The 17,099-nt window shown below is 49.5% G+C and overlaps 3 protein-coding genes across 4 annotated transcripts; all 3 read left to right on the top strand.

Moving 5' to 3' along the window:
* The first annotated feature begins 90 nt into the window (after nucleotides 1–90).
* Nucleotides 91–9,291, top strand: armc3 (armadillo repeat containing 3). The gene is made up of 19 exons (XM_047023526.1): nucleotides 91–635; nucleotides 801–992; nucleotides 1,295–1,343; nucleotides 1,454–1,571; nucleotides 1,824–1,949; nucleotides 2,149–2,217; nucleotides 2,408–2,583; nucleotides 3,000–3,194; nucleotides 3,381–3,564; nucleotides 3,656–3,808; nucleotides 4,532–4,640; nucleotides 4,826–5,075; nucleotides 5,161–5,297; nucleotides 5,801–5,969; nucleotides 6,046–6,146; nucleotides 7,483–7,581; nucleotides 7,659–7,850; nucleotides 8,002–8,164; nucleotides 8,435–9,291. The coding sequence occupies exons 3-19, from the start codon at nucleotides 1,296–1,298 to the stop codon at nucleotides 8,711–8,713; spliced, it is 2,568 nt and encodes an 855-aa protein (XP_046879482.1). The 5' UTR covers nucleotides 91–635; nucleotides 801–992; nucleotide 1,295; the 3' UTR covers nucleotides 8,714–9,291.
* A 1,051-nt stretch (nucleotides 9,292–10,342) lies between these two features.
* msrb2 (methionine sulfoxide reductase B2) lies at nucleotides 10,343–12,263 on the top strand. Its single transcript, XM_047023596.1, has 5 exons — nucleotides 10,343–10,554; nucleotides 10,880–10,977; nucleotides 11,446–11,522; nucleotides 11,801–11,948; nucleotides 12,086–12,263. The coding sequence occupies exons 1-5, from the start codon at nucleotides 10,440–10,442 to the stop codon at nucleotides 12,212–12,214; spliced, it is 567 nt and encodes a 188-aa protein (XP_046879552.1). The 5' UTR covers nucleotides 10,343–10,439; the 3' UTR covers nucleotides 12,215–12,263.
* An 850-nt stretch (nucleotides 12,264–13,113) lies between these two features.
* c8g (complement component 8, gamma polypeptide) lies at nucleotides 13,114–16,484 on the top strand. Of its 2 annotated transcripts, XM_047023588.1 has the most exons (7): nucleotides 13,114–13,417; nucleotides 13,708–13,853; nucleotides 14,787–14,857; nucleotides 15,342–15,449; nucleotides 15,577–15,678; nucleotides 15,795–15,830; nucleotides 16,364–16,484. In XM_047023588.1, exons 1-7 carry the CDS (start codon nucleotides 13,238–13,240, stop codon nucleotides 16,381–16,383), a joined length of 663 nt encoding a protein of 220 aa, XP_046879544.1. In that variant the 5' UTR covers nucleotides 13,114–13,237; the 3' UTR covers nucleotides 16,384–16,484. The 2 variants fall into 2 exon arrangements, 1 of the variants encoding a protein (XP_046879544.1); XR_006956351.1 differs by having other exon boundaries at nucleotides 15,577–15,830; nucleotides 16,364–16,459.
* Nucleotides 16,485–17,099: the final 615 nt, after the last annotated feature.

Here is a 17,099-nt window from a genome sequence, read left to right as displayed (position 1 = left end):
CGCTCTGATTCGCTGCAACACAACCCCTCCCTTCCCTAAGCCCCCTCACCCCTTCCCCCGCGTCTCTACTGTGCAATTTCTAATTTCTCACTCCTACAACACGCACTGTATAATATTAGCAAAATGACGTGCAAGATTGTTAGCCTAAACCTAATGGATTAACGGTATTTTTACTTGGGTGTGTGCGTTTGTGTGTGTGCGTTTGCGTTTGCTCGCGCACGTGTGTTTGTTTGTGTATGTGTGTTTATCCAATGCCCCTTTTGCAAACCCCCTAATAATGTACAAGTGTTAAACCCATGTGAGCATGTTCAACATACTCCCCCCACCGGCAACTTGCTTGTTTGAGATTAATCTGAGGGCAGCCGGGCCCGAGACAGCGGAATGACAGCGTCCCGCACCACCGGAGGTAGGCCTAATGCCGTTAGAGGTCATCTGGGTTTTGGTGCAGAGTGTGCTTTTTCCATCGGCGCTCCGCTGCTGCTGTGTCAGTGCGTCTCCGAGGAGGGAATCTCAGTTTGCTGATGTAGTGCTCATTTGTTTTATGACTCACCCTCCTCATGCCAAGGGCTCCGTGCTGCCAGAATGGACCACCTCTTAAGGGAACAGGCATCTTTACTCCCGGTGAACACATTTAGGTCTGGACATCCACCTACATTCTTACCAGCATTTATATTTGACCGTGACAATGATTTTTCAACCACACGCTAAACAAACATTCAAGTACTCGTTTTATCACGGTACATGTACGTTTGAAGATGAACCCTTGTCAATTCATATTCTATAATAATACACTTTCACAGGTCAAATCTCCGGACCCTGTATATGGTCCAAGGAGGTCACGAGCACGTTTTGAATTACACCCGAAACAATGTGGTTCACGTCGCTTAGCAACCAAAGTCATCCTTCCACATTTCCAAAACATTGCGATCTGTCTGGCTAACAAGCTAGCCGAAAACCTGGGCGCTTCTGACTGGTCTGTGAGTTATTAACAGGTAATGAACCCAAAATAAAGGGCGATTAAGAAAGTCACAATTACTGACCTAAAGCTTTCTTGTTTGTAAGTGTATGGTAGGGTGCAATCTTTCATCAAGTAGTTAGCTAGCTATCTCTGTGTAGCTATTGCTGCCTACAGCAGCTTAGTTTATGGAACATTACTCATTAGCCAAGTTCAGTTAGTTCTCTACTTAGCTGGTTTGCCAACAAACTAAGCGAAACTACCACCAGCTTGCATTTAAGTGAAACAATTCATAAATACGTTTTTCTAATTTGATAACAGTCTTGTTTCTCGTTTCAGAATGGGAAAGAAAGTGAAGAAGGAGAATGAGGCACCCTCTAAGGACATTGTAAGAATTGACTATCTTACCCCTTTCGTTAGAGTTAAATTGGTGCTGAACACACACACTCAGTCATTCAGTCATCTGTATGCACACCCACCCCCCTCCCCACCACGCAGTTTGACCCCCTGCCCATCGAAAGCAGGAAACCAGCCACTGTGGTTCTCATGCTCAACTCCCCTGAGGAGGAGGTCTTGGCCAAAGCATGTGAAGCTATTCACAAATTTGCAAAGAAAGGTAGTATCCCTCTGTCTCTCTCCTCTCTCTGTCTCTCTCTGTCTCTCTCCTCTCTCTGTCTCTCGCTCTCTTTCCTCTCTCTCACTTCTCTCTTTTGCGATATAAGAGCAGCAGTGCTTTCGTTTATTGACTGAACAGATTGTGTTTGAAGCCTATGAGATTGTTTTGTTCTAAAGTGAACTGAGATTAGCCTGAAAGGAAGGTGCCTCTTCCCGTGTTTATCTCCCCCTCTCCACCGCCCTCTGGTGGCAGGAGATGAGAATTGCAGCTCTCTGCTGGGACTGGGGGCTGTGGAGCCTCTCTGCCAGCTCATCTCCCACGAAGACAAACTGGTGCGACGCAATGCATTCATGGCTCTGGGTGTCATGGCTGCCAATGGTGAGAGCCTTTGTGTTGACTGGCTGTCTGGCCGTTTTCTGATTGTGTGTCTGTTTATCTGACTGGTTGGCTGACTGACTGTGACTGTCTGATTGTCTTTCTGACTGTCTGACTGTCCATCTGGAACAACTGATTGGGACCAGCTGTTGGAGAGAAAAGAAACCAATGTTTTGAACACCGTAATTTCTGTTATTGCTAGGTGATGTGAAGAGACTTCTGAAGAAAATTGACGTCATCCCTTCCGTCATTGCCAAACTGTCACCCGAAGGTATCTGTCCATCCTGAGGAATACACACACACTGTGATGTCATCAATACAACCTCAGTCATGCACATCATCACACTCCATCATAGTCACTCAAGTCTTAAAAAGCAATCAAGGGTGCCCACAAAAAATGACTAAAAAGAAATCCCCCCCTATCTATGTCCTGCCCCAGCTGAGTGTGTGTTCTTCCATAGAGGACTTGGTGGTCCAGGAGTTTGCTTCTCTGTGCCTGGTCTCCCTGTCAGTGGACTTCAGCTGTAAGGTCCAGATCTTCTCCAGCCAGGGCCTGGGGCCCCTCCTGCAGCTGCTGTCCAGCCCAGACCCTGACGTGAAGAAGAACTCAGCCGAGTGCATCTGTAACCTGGTCCAGGTGACCCCTCCCTCACCCTCACACACCTCTACCACCCCCCAGGTGACCCCTCCCTCACCCTCCCTCACCTCTACCACCCCCCAGGTGACCCCTCCCTCACCCTCCCTCACCTCTACCACCCCCCAGGTGACCCCTCCCTCACCCTCCCTCACCTCTACCACCCCCCAGGTGACCCCTCCCTCACCCTCCCTCACCTCTACCACCCCCCAGGTGACCCCTCCCTCACCCTCCCTCACCTCTACCACCCCCCAGGTGACCCCTCCCTCACCCTCCCTCACCTCTACCACCCCCCTATCACAGGAGCTCAGAGGGGACTGGGTACCAATGCTGTTGTTTATGTGTCTGAGTGTGTGTATGTATATGTGTGTGTGTGTGTGTGTGTGAGTGTGTGTGTGTGTGTGTGTGTGTGAGTGCAGGACGTGCCCAGCAGGGAGGCGGTGTGGGGGCTGCAGGGGATCCCCCCCCTGCTGGAGCTGCTGAGGTCAGAGTTTGTGGTGATCCAGCAGCTGGGCCTGGCCTCCCTGGAGCTGCTGAGCCTGGACCCAGACACACGGGCCTGCCTGCGGGAGGAGCAGGGGCTTGCCATGCTGCTGGAGCTGCTCGCCAACAAGGTGAGGGGGGGCTAGTGTGTGCGTGTTTAGGGGGTGGAAAGGTATGTGTGTGTGTGTGTGTGTTGGGGGGTTATTGTGTGTGTGTGTTTCAATGCTTAATGCACTGATGTCAAAGGAGGAGATAGATTTGAGCACGTACTTCCTCCACCCCTCCACCTCCCCCTCCATACTCCCCCTCCCCTCCAGGAGTGTGGGGACCTGCATGTGGCTGCTCTGCGGGTGCTGTCCTCCTGCCTGCTGGAGCAGGACAGTGTGCGGGTGCTGGCTGAGTCTGGGGGAATGAGCACCCTGCTGCAGATCCTCCTCTCCTCCCCGCAGCCTGCTGTCCAGGCCCTCGCCCTCACCTCCCTCGCCAGGGTCGCACACACCTGTGAGCCAGCGCGCCTTTCTGTGTGTTTAGATGTGTAGGAGGTCATTCATCCAGGTTTTGTGCTCAGCTGTGTGTGTGTGTGTGTGTGTAGCTGAGAATCGCCAGCTGCTTCATGAGCAGGCTGTGGAGCAGGTCCTGGTGGAGCTGCTGTGTGTGGAGAACGACAGCGTGAGGATCGCTAGCTGTCAGGCTGTCGCTGCCATGAGCCTCAGCATGACCAGCAGAGACACCTTCAGACACCTGGGTGAGACACACACACACACACACAGAGACACCTTCAGACACCTGGGTGAGACACACACACACCCACACAGAGACACCTTCAGACACCTGGGTGAGACACACACACACACACCCACACAGAGACACCTTCAGACACCTGGGTGAGACACACACACACACACACAGACACCTTCAGACACCTGGGTGAGACACACACACACACACCCACACAGAGACACCTTCAGACACCTGGGTGAGACACACACACACACACCCACACAGAGACACCTTCAGACACCTGGGTGAGACACACACACACACACACAGAGACACCTTCAGACACCTGGGTGAGACACACACACACACAGAGACACCTTCAGACACCTGGGTGAGACACACACACACACACACAGACACCTTCAGACACCTGGGTGAGACACACACACACACAGAGACACCTTCAGACACCTGGGTGAGACACACACACACACACAGACACCTTCAGACACCTGGGTGAGACACACACACACACACAGAGACACCTTCAGACACCTGGGTGAGACACACACACAGAGACACCTTCAGACACCTGGGTGAGACACACACACACACACACACAGAGACACCTGCAGACACCTGGGTGAGACACACACAGATAGGGTTTAACACAAACACAACACCAGTTCCAGTAGCAGTGGAAGGCGGAGCCATGCTTCATGAATATGCACATCTGGGCGTGTTTCAGATGGCATCCGCGCAGTGGTTAAGTTGCTAAGCAATGAGGGGTCAGAGGTGAGAGAGGCCGCAGCCCTGGCCCTGTCCAACCTCACACACGACCACCAGCTCAACGCCTAGTGAGTCCCTCATTTCTCCCTCTCCCTCCCTCCCTCTCTCTCTCTCTCTCTCTCCCTCTCCCCCTCCCTACCTCTCTCTCTCTGTGTTATTGTGTTGCTAAGCAGAGATTGTTCTATGAGTGTGAGTCTGTATGTCTGTGTGATTCTGTGCATCTGTGTGTGTGTATTGCGTGTGTGTGTCTCAGTGCGGCGTACGAGGCGGAGGGAGAGCAGGGATTGGTGCAGCTGCTACAGGATGGTTCTCCTGGGGGCGTGGCCCACGCGGCCGCCGCCCTCTCCCACATGGCCCAGCAGGAAGTGGTGCGCAGCAGCATCCTGTCCCGTGGCGCCATGCGGGCTCTGGTGGAGCCCCTCAGCTGCCCAGACACACACACACTGCTGCACACCACCCAGGCCCTGGCTGCTCTGGCCTGTGATGCTGACGGGAGGGCAGACGTAAGACACACACTCACAGACACACACTCACACACACACATATAGACACACACACACACTGACCTTGTCTGTTTTTCTCACGTAGCTTAGGAACGCCGGCGGCCTCGCTCCATTGGTCAGGCTGCTACAGTCCAATCACAAAGCAGTGAGGCGCAATGCATGCTGGGCCCTCAGCGTGTGCGCCAATGACGAGGCCACGGCCGTGGAGCTGTGCAGCCTGGGGTGAGCCCGGCCATGACATCATCACACAGATGATGTCACACAGATGATGTCACACAGATGATATCATAGCAGCCAGGGCTCTCCAGCCCTGCTCCTGGACAGCTACATGCCTGGACGTTCTCACTCCAACACTAATGTAGCACACCGGATTCTAATAATGAGCTGGTTGATCAGGTTAAGTAAGCTGGGTTGGAGCAAAAACCCAGAGGTAGGGTGCTCCCCAGGAACAGAGCTAGAGAGTCCTGGTTTGGAGAGTACTGCAGAAGATCGAGGATCAGAAGTGCATTAGTTCTAACAGGATTTATATTCTACCTTCATCTAAAGTAAAAAAGGAGTCATGTTGTTCGTTCCATGAACAGAAACCGACTAGAGTCAGTAGATGGCGCTATAGTTACAAGAAAAAGATCCAACCTTTTTTCGAAAATACTTTTGAAACCTTTAGAAACATTTTTTTTTTCTGTTCTTTTGTGTAAACTTGGTCCATGTATCTGTGTTTGTGTCAGGGCCCTGGAGCTGCTGCAGGACATTAACTGCTCAGTGAACCGGAGGAGTACTTTCAGTGAGAGAGCCTTCCAGAAGCTTCTGGATTTCAACCCTTCCCTCAAATACAGCCTGACTGGCCGGCTGGGCTGCACAGACCTCATCAGCGATGGCTTCTACGACCCCGGACAGGTACACACACACACAGTCACACCCCACAAACCTTCAGACAGCCCTACACCCTGGTTAAGTCCCCTCCCCTCCCCAGGCTCGTCCGGGCCAGACAGTGCTGTCTCTGGAGGAGCTGTCCAAGCAGCCTCCCACCCAGCGCAGGGCTGTCATCACCGTCAACACCAAGACCCTGCACACGTGAGTCAGGACAGTCACACAGCCCTCTAGAAACACAGCCCTCTAGACCCACAGCCCTCTAGAAACACAGTCCTCTAGAAACACAGCCCTCTAGAAACACAGCCCTCTAGACCCACAGCCCTCTAAAAACACAGCCCTCTAAAAACACAGCCCTCTAAAAACACAGCCCTCTAAAAACACAGCCCTCTAAAAACACAGCAACAACCTCCTCTCTCTCCTCCCTTCCTCTCTCCTCTTCTCCCCTCCTCTCTTCCTCTCTCCTCTTCTCTTATCCTCTCTCTCCTCTCCTTGTGTCTCCACTCTGTGTGTCTCCACTCTGTGTCTCCACTCTGTGTGTCCACTCTGTGTGTCTCCACTCTTAGTGTCTCCACTCTGTGTGTCTCCACTCTGTGTCTCCACTCTGTGTGTCCACTCTGTGTGTCTCCACTCTTAGTGTCTCTACTCTGTGTGTCTCCTGGCTGCTGACAGGCTCACAAAGAAAAAGATGTAGCGTGAAAGGGTAGCTAAATGCTAGTGGGCAGGCACACACACACAGTACCACACACACACAGTGCCACACACACACAGTACCACACACACTCACAGCACCACACACTGTGTCTCCATCTAGCATTTGAATGAATTGACTTTGTTAAAGAGAGCAGACCCCCAGGGTACCTCTCTTCCACTCCAGTACCCTGAAACTAAACACACACTCGCACACTTACACACACAAGCACAGTTACACACACACACACAGCGCTCATACACACCACCCCAGGAATAATGGAGCACCCTATTATGCTGTAGTTCTATAGGAAGGCAGATGGGTGTCTGGTGTGAACTGAGTTTCACCCTGTATCCTGGAGGGGGGGGGGGGGTCTGCGACCTTCATTCATAGTCACAATGTGTCCCCTCACTGCCACAGCAGTCCTTTACCTCTGGCTTCCCTGTGTGCTTGATTTGCTCTGCTCCTTGAGTAGTCTGTGTGTGTTTGTGGTGCAGAGTGGGGTGGATGCTGGTTGGCCCCTGAGTGTGTGTTGTAGAGGGGCCCGGGGTAGAGGGGCCCGGGGTAGAGGGGCCCGGGGTAGAGGGAGATGCTCCTGGTGCATGTCAAGCAGGCCAGAGCTGCTAGCAGGCTGCCAGTAGACCCTGTTAGGTCCAATAAGACATGGAGTATATCTGCTCTAAATGTATTTACACTTCCCTATATTTGACTGTTTTTGATTCATTATTGTATGCTCCCTGCTTCCTTTTTTCTGTTTCCTGCTTCCCTACTTCCTGTTTCCTGTTCCCTACTTCCTGTTCCCCGCTTCCTGTTCCCTGTTTCCTGCTTCCTGCTTCCTGTTTGCGGCAGGGTCCCAGTGGAACAGTCAGAGGAGAGGCTGCAGGACATTCCTACTGACGCACGCACTGCCTCGGCACTCAGCAGCAAGGCCAGCTCCAGGACGCCAAGGTGTGTGTATCTGTGTGTGTGTATCTGTGTGTGTGTGCACGTACAAGCTGTTTGAGATGTTGACCCTCGCTCCACAGTAAAGGGAAGGGTAAAGGGCGCAGAGAGGACGAGACCCTAACCCAACAGGAAGTCTCCACCCAACAGGAAGTGTCGCTTCCAGAGAAACCATGGATACTGCCCTTCGACTACGCCCTCCAGCGCCTGGTGTCTGAGGCTGCAGCCGTGCTTCCCCTGGCTGAGGAGGCGGAGCAATACAGCTCTCTGGCCAGGTGACCCATCACAGGATTGGGGAATTAGTTATGAATCTTCATTTCAGGGCTCCCTCAAAAACTTCATGGCCAATGCGCATTGGTTTCTTGGCTTGCCATTGGCTGTTTCTGCAGCTACTTAGGCCCTAAAACTCCTGTGATTGGCTGTCAGGCTGGTGAGTGAGGCGATGGGTGGGGCTGTGGAGACGGACAGGCAGCATGACTTCCTGTGGGAACTCCACATCAGTGAGCTGAAGTTTGAGCTGCAGTCCAACATCATCCCTATAGGCCGCATCCGCCTAGGGACCTTCTACCACCGAGCCCTGCTCTACAAGGTAGCACACTTACCATACACACTATCTCTGCTCTACAAGGTAGCACACTTACCATACACACTATCCCTGCTCTACAAGGTAGCACACTTACCATACACACTATCTCTGCTCTACAAGGTAGCACACTTACCATACACACTATCTCTGCTCTACAAGGTAGCACACTCCAGTGGATCACCTCACATCTCCCACTCCCTCTCTTTCTCTCTTGCACTTCGAACCCTAACCCTTCCTTGCCCCCTCTTCCCTTTATCTCCCTCCTTCCCCCAGGCCCTGGCTGACCGTATCGGGCTGAGCTGTAGCCTGGAGCGGGGGGAATATAACCGGGCGTGGAACCAGGTGCTGCTCTCCAGCAGATCCCCCCAGGCACCAGGCCCACTCCCCCCCCAGGCCCCACGACCCCTCCCCCCCCAGGCCTCAGGCCCCCTCGCCCCCCAGGCCCCACGACCCCTCCCCCAGCGCAGGACCTACCTGGTTGACCTCCTGTATCAGCCAGGCAGGCTCCTGAGGATCAACACCCCCGCAGCCATTCACTATCAGACCATCTAGACCCTCCACAGTCACTACCAGACCATCTAGACCCTCCACATTCACTACCAGACCATCTAGACCCTCCACATTCACTACCAGACCATCTAGACCCTCCACATTCACTACCAGACCATCTAGACCCTCCACCTCCCTCCACATTCACTACCAGACCATCTAGACCCTCCACCTCCCTCCACATTCACTACCAGACCATCTAGACCCTCCACATTCACTACCAGACCATCTAGAGCCTCCACATTCACTACCAGACCATCTAGACCCTCCACATTCACTACCAGACCATCTAGAGCCTCCACATTCACTACCAGACCATCTAGACCCTCCACATTCACTACCAGACCATCTAGACCCTCCACATTCACTATCAGACCATCTAGACCCTCCACATTCACTACCAGACCATCTAGACCCTCCACATTCACTACCAGACCATCTAGACCCTCCACCTCCTTCCACATTCAATACATCTAGACCCTCCACCCTCCCTAAACTGGCCAGGAGCATTTTGAATAACCAGTACTTTAGAAACATCAGTGCCTTAATGCCATTGAACTATTTTCATCTGACATCTGAACAACCGTACTTCTATTAAAGTTTTGTTAAAGAGTTATGTTTAGTTGTTGTGTATTTGGGGTTTGGGTAGGACTGGGGCTAAGTTCTGCTTGTTAAGATGGAGCATGTTCCTCACTGAGGGAACAATAGTTTCTAATTGGATGAGCCAGTCAGAACCTTAATTGATGCAGGGGCAAGTATGTTTTGCTATTGTTCATTCTGCATGTAGTATCATATTGTCAATTTAGTTTGAAGAGAGGCTGTGTTCAGTTTACCCTTCTCATTCACGTTTATCTATAATATGTAGTTCTTTCCCTTTCCTTTAATATTTATTTTGCCTGTGTGTTTAACTGCAGAACACATCTAAACTGCCGAATATCCAACTTGAAACTGTAAAATCGGTACTGTGTTGCCTACCACGATCAATCACTGAAACGATCGCTACTTGTTAAGATAGGCTATAGGCTACTTGAAGGATGTTGTAACTTCACAGTCTAGAAGGTCGGACTCGCGCCCCCGGTGTCCTAACATGCCTTCTGCAAGCTGGGACAAGGTTTTATTGATCTAATCTTCTGTTCGCTGGGTTTACTTGAGATAAATTCGGAAATACTTTATCTGCCGCACGCCGGTGCAAGCAGTCTACATGAAATGGTCACGTGTCCATGTTTCTGGCGATGAAGATTGTTCTGGACATCTCAAACCATCATGCTATGGATGTAGCCTACTATGTTAGACTACTTGAACACGTTTCATACCGATACAATGTTTGAGTTTAGACAAAAAGGCAAAAGTTTAATTATAGGCATGATATTTGGTCACGATTCCGCAATAGGCCTACGCCAATTGAATTCCTATATGAGTAGTAGTATATTGTAAGGCCCATAGCCTACATCTTAGTCCATGATGATTTGGCTTTTGAAGCCATTGCCAAAACCAAGCAGGTGCAAAGGACCTTGTATGAGCTCTTATCTGCATTCTCAACTTTGACCCGTATCATTTTACTATCTGGTTTTAGACCAGGTCGCAGAGGACATAACTGACAACTTATAAACGGACGGTAACTCGCTGCAGGGTCTAAAGTCTCCCGTCAGCGGAGAGGAGATCCGTTCAGTCAGCGTCTGACATCACAGGGCTGCACTTGACTCCAAAAGCGCGTGCATCGACAGAGAACATGTCTGGTCTCGTAGGTCGACTCTCCAGGGTGATTTCTCAAAGTGCGGTCGCCAAGTCTGCATTGTTGCCCAAACGAATCCCAGCCTTCCGCCGTGCTGTCTTCACAAGTGCAGGTAAATCCCCCGTGAAGCCCGAGTTCTAGCTGTCAAGCTGCTGCCTAGCACGAGCTGCCTAGGGCTACTCGCCTATGTGAAACTTTGCATGTCAATGTGTTTTATTTTTTATACAAAAAAAGTTCCGTTTTAACACGAGGATGATTTCGGAAACGATCCATCTGTGACGTAATATGTTGTAGCTATTTCCCAGCAGGATCAGTCAGTTAAACAGAACCGACATTTGAGGGTTGCCAAAATCACATTTCCCTTAGATCGAAGAGACAGCATCAAAATATGACTAAAATGCACAAAACACTGCAGTTGAAAAATGTGCGTGTGACAGGCTTGCAGTCTCTGACTCGCTATGATGAGACAACAGACTGGCAGAAGAAGCTCTCTCCAGAGCAGTACGTAGTCACGAGGGAGAAGGGCACCGAAGTGGTAAGTTGTGTGTGTGTGCCTATGTATTAGCATGTACCTATATGAGTGTGTGCCTGTGTGTTTTACAAACAGCTACAACAAACTGACATAGCCTACATTCAATCCTTATCTAAACGTCAGTGTGCAGGTTAGGATGGACGACTTTGCATGTTGTTACACAGGTGTCTATACAGCAAACGGCATGTCTGATACTGATAGGGACACTGCCACGAACCAGATATAAATAAAACGACTTTCCACTAGGGGAAATCATGAGCTTCTGGAGATAATCTTGTAAACGGTTTCAGAGGGTTTAATAAGAGTTGAAATGACTCACCCCAGGATTGCACAGTGTGATAGTGCATGTTATGGGTTCCCAGGCCTCTGTAGCAGAAGACACTTGTCATTCGGCCGTAAAGTAACTGTGGGCTCTCTAGTTGTTTGTGACAACATTGTTCTGGACTAAATGTCACGTATGTGTGTTTTCAGCCCTTCAGTGGAATCTACCTGCACCATAATGACGTGGGAATGTACCACTGTGTGTGCTGTGACTCTCCCCTCTTCAGGTAACATGCCGACCTTTGACCTTTCAGCTTCACATTTAAATTGACTCCAAGACAGCAAGAGGGTACATGTTCTCATCTCTCTCCTTCCGCTCTACTCTCTCTCCCATCCCCTCTCTCGATATTTCTCTCACTCTCTGTCATTTCCCCTCTCTCACTCCATCCTCTTTCTCTTTCTTCACCCTCCCCTCCTCTCTCTCCCCCCTCCCCTCCTCTCTCCCCCCTTCCCTCCTCTCTCTCTCTCTCTCTCTCTCTCTCTCTCTCCCCCCTCCTCTCTCCAGTTCGGAGGCTAAGTATGAATCTGGTACGGGGTGGCCAGCGTTCACAGAGGCCCACGGAGCGTGGGGCAGAGACGAGAGCCACGCCTCCATCATCCGTCGCCCCGACAACAGTCTGGGCAGCGCAGGGACAGAGGTTCTGTGTAAACATGTGAGTTGCTTTCTGGGTAAAGAAGCCCGCAAGGAGGAAGTAGTAACAACAGCACTCTGTTCCTGGTTCAGCCAGTAAATACGTCCTGAAACGAAAGGATCCATATGTAGTCATCTGTGTGTGTGTGTGTGCTGCAGTGTGATGCCCACCTTGGTCATGTGTTTGAAGACGGCCCGGACCCCACAGGCCAGCGGTTCTGCATCAACAGCGCGGCCCTCACCTTCAAACCTCGAGAACAGAGCCCCTCCAACGATGCAGACCAGTAGAGGCCCCACCTTGTTGAGACACGCCCCCACACCATCGAGACACGCCCCCCACACCATCAAGACACGCCCCCCACACCATCGAGACACGCCCCCACACCATCGGAACACACCCCCTGGAGGAACACCTCACACCCAGAACTAAACTCAACCCCCTGGTCTAACCCCAACCCTGGGCCCCCCCTTAACCCTCCAGCTTAGCCAGGGCTTCCTGTAACACTGTATATGAAGTTGAGAGGAAGAGGGTTTGGATGATTTTGTGTAGCCCTTAATCTACAGTGTTTCTGTGTTTTCAGTGTAACTGTCTTAACCTACATTGTTTCTGTACGATAGACAGAGGTTCATCTGAATGTAATGTATTCTTTTAGCAGACGCTTTTATTCCAAGTGACAATATGCAACCTTTTGATTTGCAGTCAGATGTTCTCCCACTGAGCACCCCTGAATCTGGAAGTTCAGAGTTTGTGTAACCAGGATCTGGGTCGAGGACCTGGGTGTCATCCAGTCTCCACCTGACTCAACCTGCTGCTGACCAGCAGAGCAGGAGCTGTCTGCTGCTGGGAGACACGGCTCACACTTCCCTCCTCTCTGCGCACTTCAAAATAAAGGCCATTTTGTCAATAAATAAAACAATCAAAAAATATTTTTTGTATTTATTGTTATTTACTGTGTTTAATTGGGGGTCAAAGGGTAGAAAGATTGTAAAGAAGTTTGAGTTTTCACATAATGAAAAAAAAATCACTGTGTCAACAATACCGCCCCCCTCTCTGGAGGATCAATACTGACTGGAAGGCCCATCCCTCACCCAGGTTAATGAGCAACTGATAGGTCACAACCCTGTGTGTGTGTGTACGTCTTTGGGTTTGTGGTGTGTGTTTGTGAGTGTGTTTGGGTGTGTGTGTGTTCGACCATGGGATAGTGTATCAGAGTGTGCCTCAGACAGACAGAGAGAGAACACACAGACAGCAGCAGGAGAGGTTGGAAGCAGCAAAGTTGAGCACTGCAGGAGACGTCTGTGAGAGTGAGCATGGTTTGGGCACGGAGGGGGCTAGTGTTGGGCCTGCTGGTGTGTTTATGTCTCACGGAGACCCTGGCACAGGGTACTGGAGGGGCAAAGAGCAGGCCCAAAAAGGAAAGACCCAAAAAGAAAAAAGACCCCACCACCACCTCTGAGATCGCAGCGGCCCAGAACGTAGACATAGACCAGGTATGTGTGTGTGTGTGGTCTTTGTACCTTGTCACTACTTGTGTGTGCTTGGATGCAAAACCTAGAATATATATTTTGGAAATGTTTTTTTTTCTTTTATACATGTTTTATTGTAGATGAAATAATAGAATGTGAGGATAAAATAGCAGACAGACAGGTTCAGACAGACAGCTACAGACAGGTTCAGACAAACAGCTACAGACAGACAGTTACAGATAGCTACAGACAGACAGGTACAGACAGGCTGGTGAAACACCTGGTCAGGTTCTCCTGCGCGTTCTGTGTTGCAGATGGCGGGGACGTGGTACCTGTCTAGCGTGGCGTCCAAGTGTTCCTACCTGATGACCCACGGGTCCAGCGTGGAAGCTGTAGTGTTGACCCTGACCCCGCCCTCCAAGCCCAAACAGCCCCTGTCTGTCAGCACCATGACGCGTCAGTGAGTACACACACACACACACACACACACACAGTCAAATATGGACACGCATGCATGCACACATACATACGCACACACACTTGCAGTATTTGTGACTATATTATGAGTAATGTAATTATTGTTATGTAATCATTTAGCAGATACTTTTGATCCAAAGCGACAGGGAGGATTTGAACCTACAACTTCTTCATCTGCAACAACATGCTCCACTATTGTGCCCAATGACACGATCTAGTTCTAAAACTTACCAGCAGAGGGCACTATATATTTCATTTCAGTCAAAATCGCTCTTTCTCTTTGTGTGTTTGTCTCTCTCTATCTTTCTTTCTGTCTCTCTGTCTTTCGCAAATATTTTCTCTTGTTTGATGCAACAATCTGTTGACTCTTTCTCTTGTTTCTCCGTTACTCCTCTCATGCTCCCGCCTGGGGCTCCATAACAGGAAGAGACTTGTTCTTGTTGTTCAGTGGAAATTACTGCCGTAATGAGTAATGAGACTTGACTTTGTGACTCAACATATTCCTAGAAGTCTGAGTGTGCGTGAAGGTTTAAGCTCAGTCATTCTTTGGCTGAGAGACAAACATCTTTGGATCTGTTGAGTCTTGAGGGTTCCTCGGGTCATCCATGCAGCAGAGCAGGGAAGCTGTTGGCTTGGGTTCCACTTGGCTTGCAGATTCCCTGCTGAGGCAGGGACCTGCTGAGGCAGGGGTCACGTTCCCTGCTGAGGCAGGGCAGGGGTGCAGAGCTGGAGCGTGATGAGAGCGTGTCTGAACCAGGCACGGCTGCTCCTCACTGAAGGAATGTGTGAGCTCACAAGACGAGATTTAACAAGTCACACTGACCTCCTCCCTCCATCTCTCTGTTATCTCCCTCCCTCCTCTTCATCCTTCTGTTCCTCCTCTTCATCCTCCTCCTCTTCATCCTTCTTATCTAAGTAATCATCAGTGCTGGGAGGTGTTGCAAGCCTACACTCTCACCCCCACTCCAGGGCACTTTGTACTTAATGGTGAGTACACACACACTCACACACTCACACACACACACACACACACACACACACACACACACACACCCACACCCCTTACAGACTCGGTTCTTTGAAAACAACCCATAAAAGTCCCTGCGTGTATCATGTCTGTATGCCAGCCAAACATCAAGCATCTCAACAGCTGCACCCTGATTGGCTGCTTGTTTAAACTAAACTCTGTATTTCATGTCCAGTCTCGCCACCTTCATGTTTTCATTTACCAGCGGCAGCCTGGACACTTCAGCACAGAGCGACAGAGAAACACACACATAGATACACACATAAACACGTACTTAGATAAACTCACAGATAGGTTAACACATAAGTGATCAGCATGTGTGAGAACAGCCATGTTTACCTGGGTGTCCGTTAGGCTCCTCCCCCTCAGTAGGCTCCTCCCCCTCAGTAGACTCCTCCCCCTCAGTAGGCTCCTCCCCCTCAGCGCTGTGCTCTCGTCCAACAGGGGGAAGGCCTCTGCTGGACACGGCTGTGGTGGTTGTGGACACGGACCACAGCTCCTATGCCGTCTTCCATCTCCAGAAGAAGGAGCAGGTCACCCTCAAATTCTACAGTGAGTCTAAGGGAAGCTGCTGCACACAAGCACAGCAAGTCAGGAGGCCGTTCTGACACTGCAGGACTCTTGTCTTGCGTCATTTGTGTAAATCTGATGTTGTTGTTGTTGTTGTGCCTCTTCACAGGCAGGACTAAGAAAGTATCAGAAGCCATATTGGATAAGTTTCAGGATGTGGCCAAGAAGCATGGCTTTGATTACGACTTAATGACTCCCTATCCCAGCTACAGTGGGTCTGCTCTGCACAGTCGTGCTGTCATCTGCCCACAACACAGACAGTTCAACAGCTTTATTCTGCACACCCTGAGGATTTACAGGGTGAATTAATGTGTCTTTCTTTAACAGGTCACTGTGAGTCAGTAGAAAAGGTGCACGTGATTAGTAAGTAGATATTTTATGTTAAGTTTATATAAAGCTTATATAATAATAATTTATTATAATTTAAGCATAATTTAAATGTTTAACATGTTGTTTCATGGGCATTTTGCTGATAAAACACGTAATCTACGTATCTAATCTTGAGTTGAAGAACTAGCTAGTTTACGAAATCAGAATGGTTACAAAAGCACCAGCCTAATTCAACGTTAGAAGCATCTGTTTGCTCATTTGCTCCGCCTTATCTGATGGTAGAGATACGCTGATTGGTTTATTTGGGAACCAGCAGGACCAATCAAACCCTTTTTCACTTCCTAACTCACGTTTGTGTCCAGCATGGTTACATTGTGTAAGGATTTGTTACATAGACTCACATTTTGTAAACGGGTTACTTAACTTGGATATTTATTTATTTAGTTGAAACTTTTAGTTGTCAATATCTAGCCTACCTCATTTGCTAACATTTCACAAACAAAAATTTTAGTAATGTTTAATAACTTTATACACTTTGTATTCCGGTTGTTTCAACTGTCTTACAGACTGCGTACCGTTCTGTTGAGGAAACGTTGTGTTCCATGTCCTTCCCAACCAAGAGTACTGGTCAAGCCGGCAGACTGCGGACGGCACTATATGCCAATAAAAAAAACAACGATTACTTAACTTGTGTTATTCATTTATTGTAATGGAAAAGGTGCATTTTAACAGCATAATGTGCGCTGTGTTTAGCAAAAAGTTTTTTTATTTTGGCTATTTGCAAAGACGAACTGTCAAGGGAAAGGATTAGGAGGTGGGGGCGCCAGGCGAGCGATGCATCTCAGGAAAGCTTAAGAACCCACAGACTGAGTATGGTTTGAGGTGTTAAACTAAAATATCTTGTCATGTGTGGGTCAACCCAAGTGAGAGTTGGCACTGGAATCAACATATTGTTTAACAAGACGATGTGGCATTGTTGAATTTGTACACCTTTCAAACAAATAGATTACTAAAATGTAAATATAATATGTATAGATTGAGGCTAGTCCCATCTATTGTGTTTGTGTTGTCACCAGATGTGCGGGAATGGTTAACTGCGAACTTGTTGAAAGGGACTCTTAACACATCCCAGATGTTATTTTGAGGGACTTTTTGTTATAAAACTGCAGAATCCTACCCCCACTTAAACCAGTGTTGGTTACGCAAGGCTGCTGACAAGATTGCCTTTCTCTCGGATAGTATATAGTCCGCAGCCGATTCGCTCTCGTGGAATGCACGGGATAAACTCTATAACCTTCTAAA

This window comes from Hypomesus transpacificus, chromosome 8 (genome assembly GCF_021917145.1).
Source record: "Hypomesus transpacificus isolate Combined female chromosome 8, fHypTra1, whole genome shotgun sequence".
NCBI classification, from domain to species: Eukaryota; Metazoa; Chordata; class Actinopteri; order Osmeriformes; family Osmeridae; genus Hypomesus; species Hypomesus transpacificus.
Note: the sequence above shows the minus strand (reverse complement) of the source record. Positions and strands in the feature narration are given on the sequence as shown.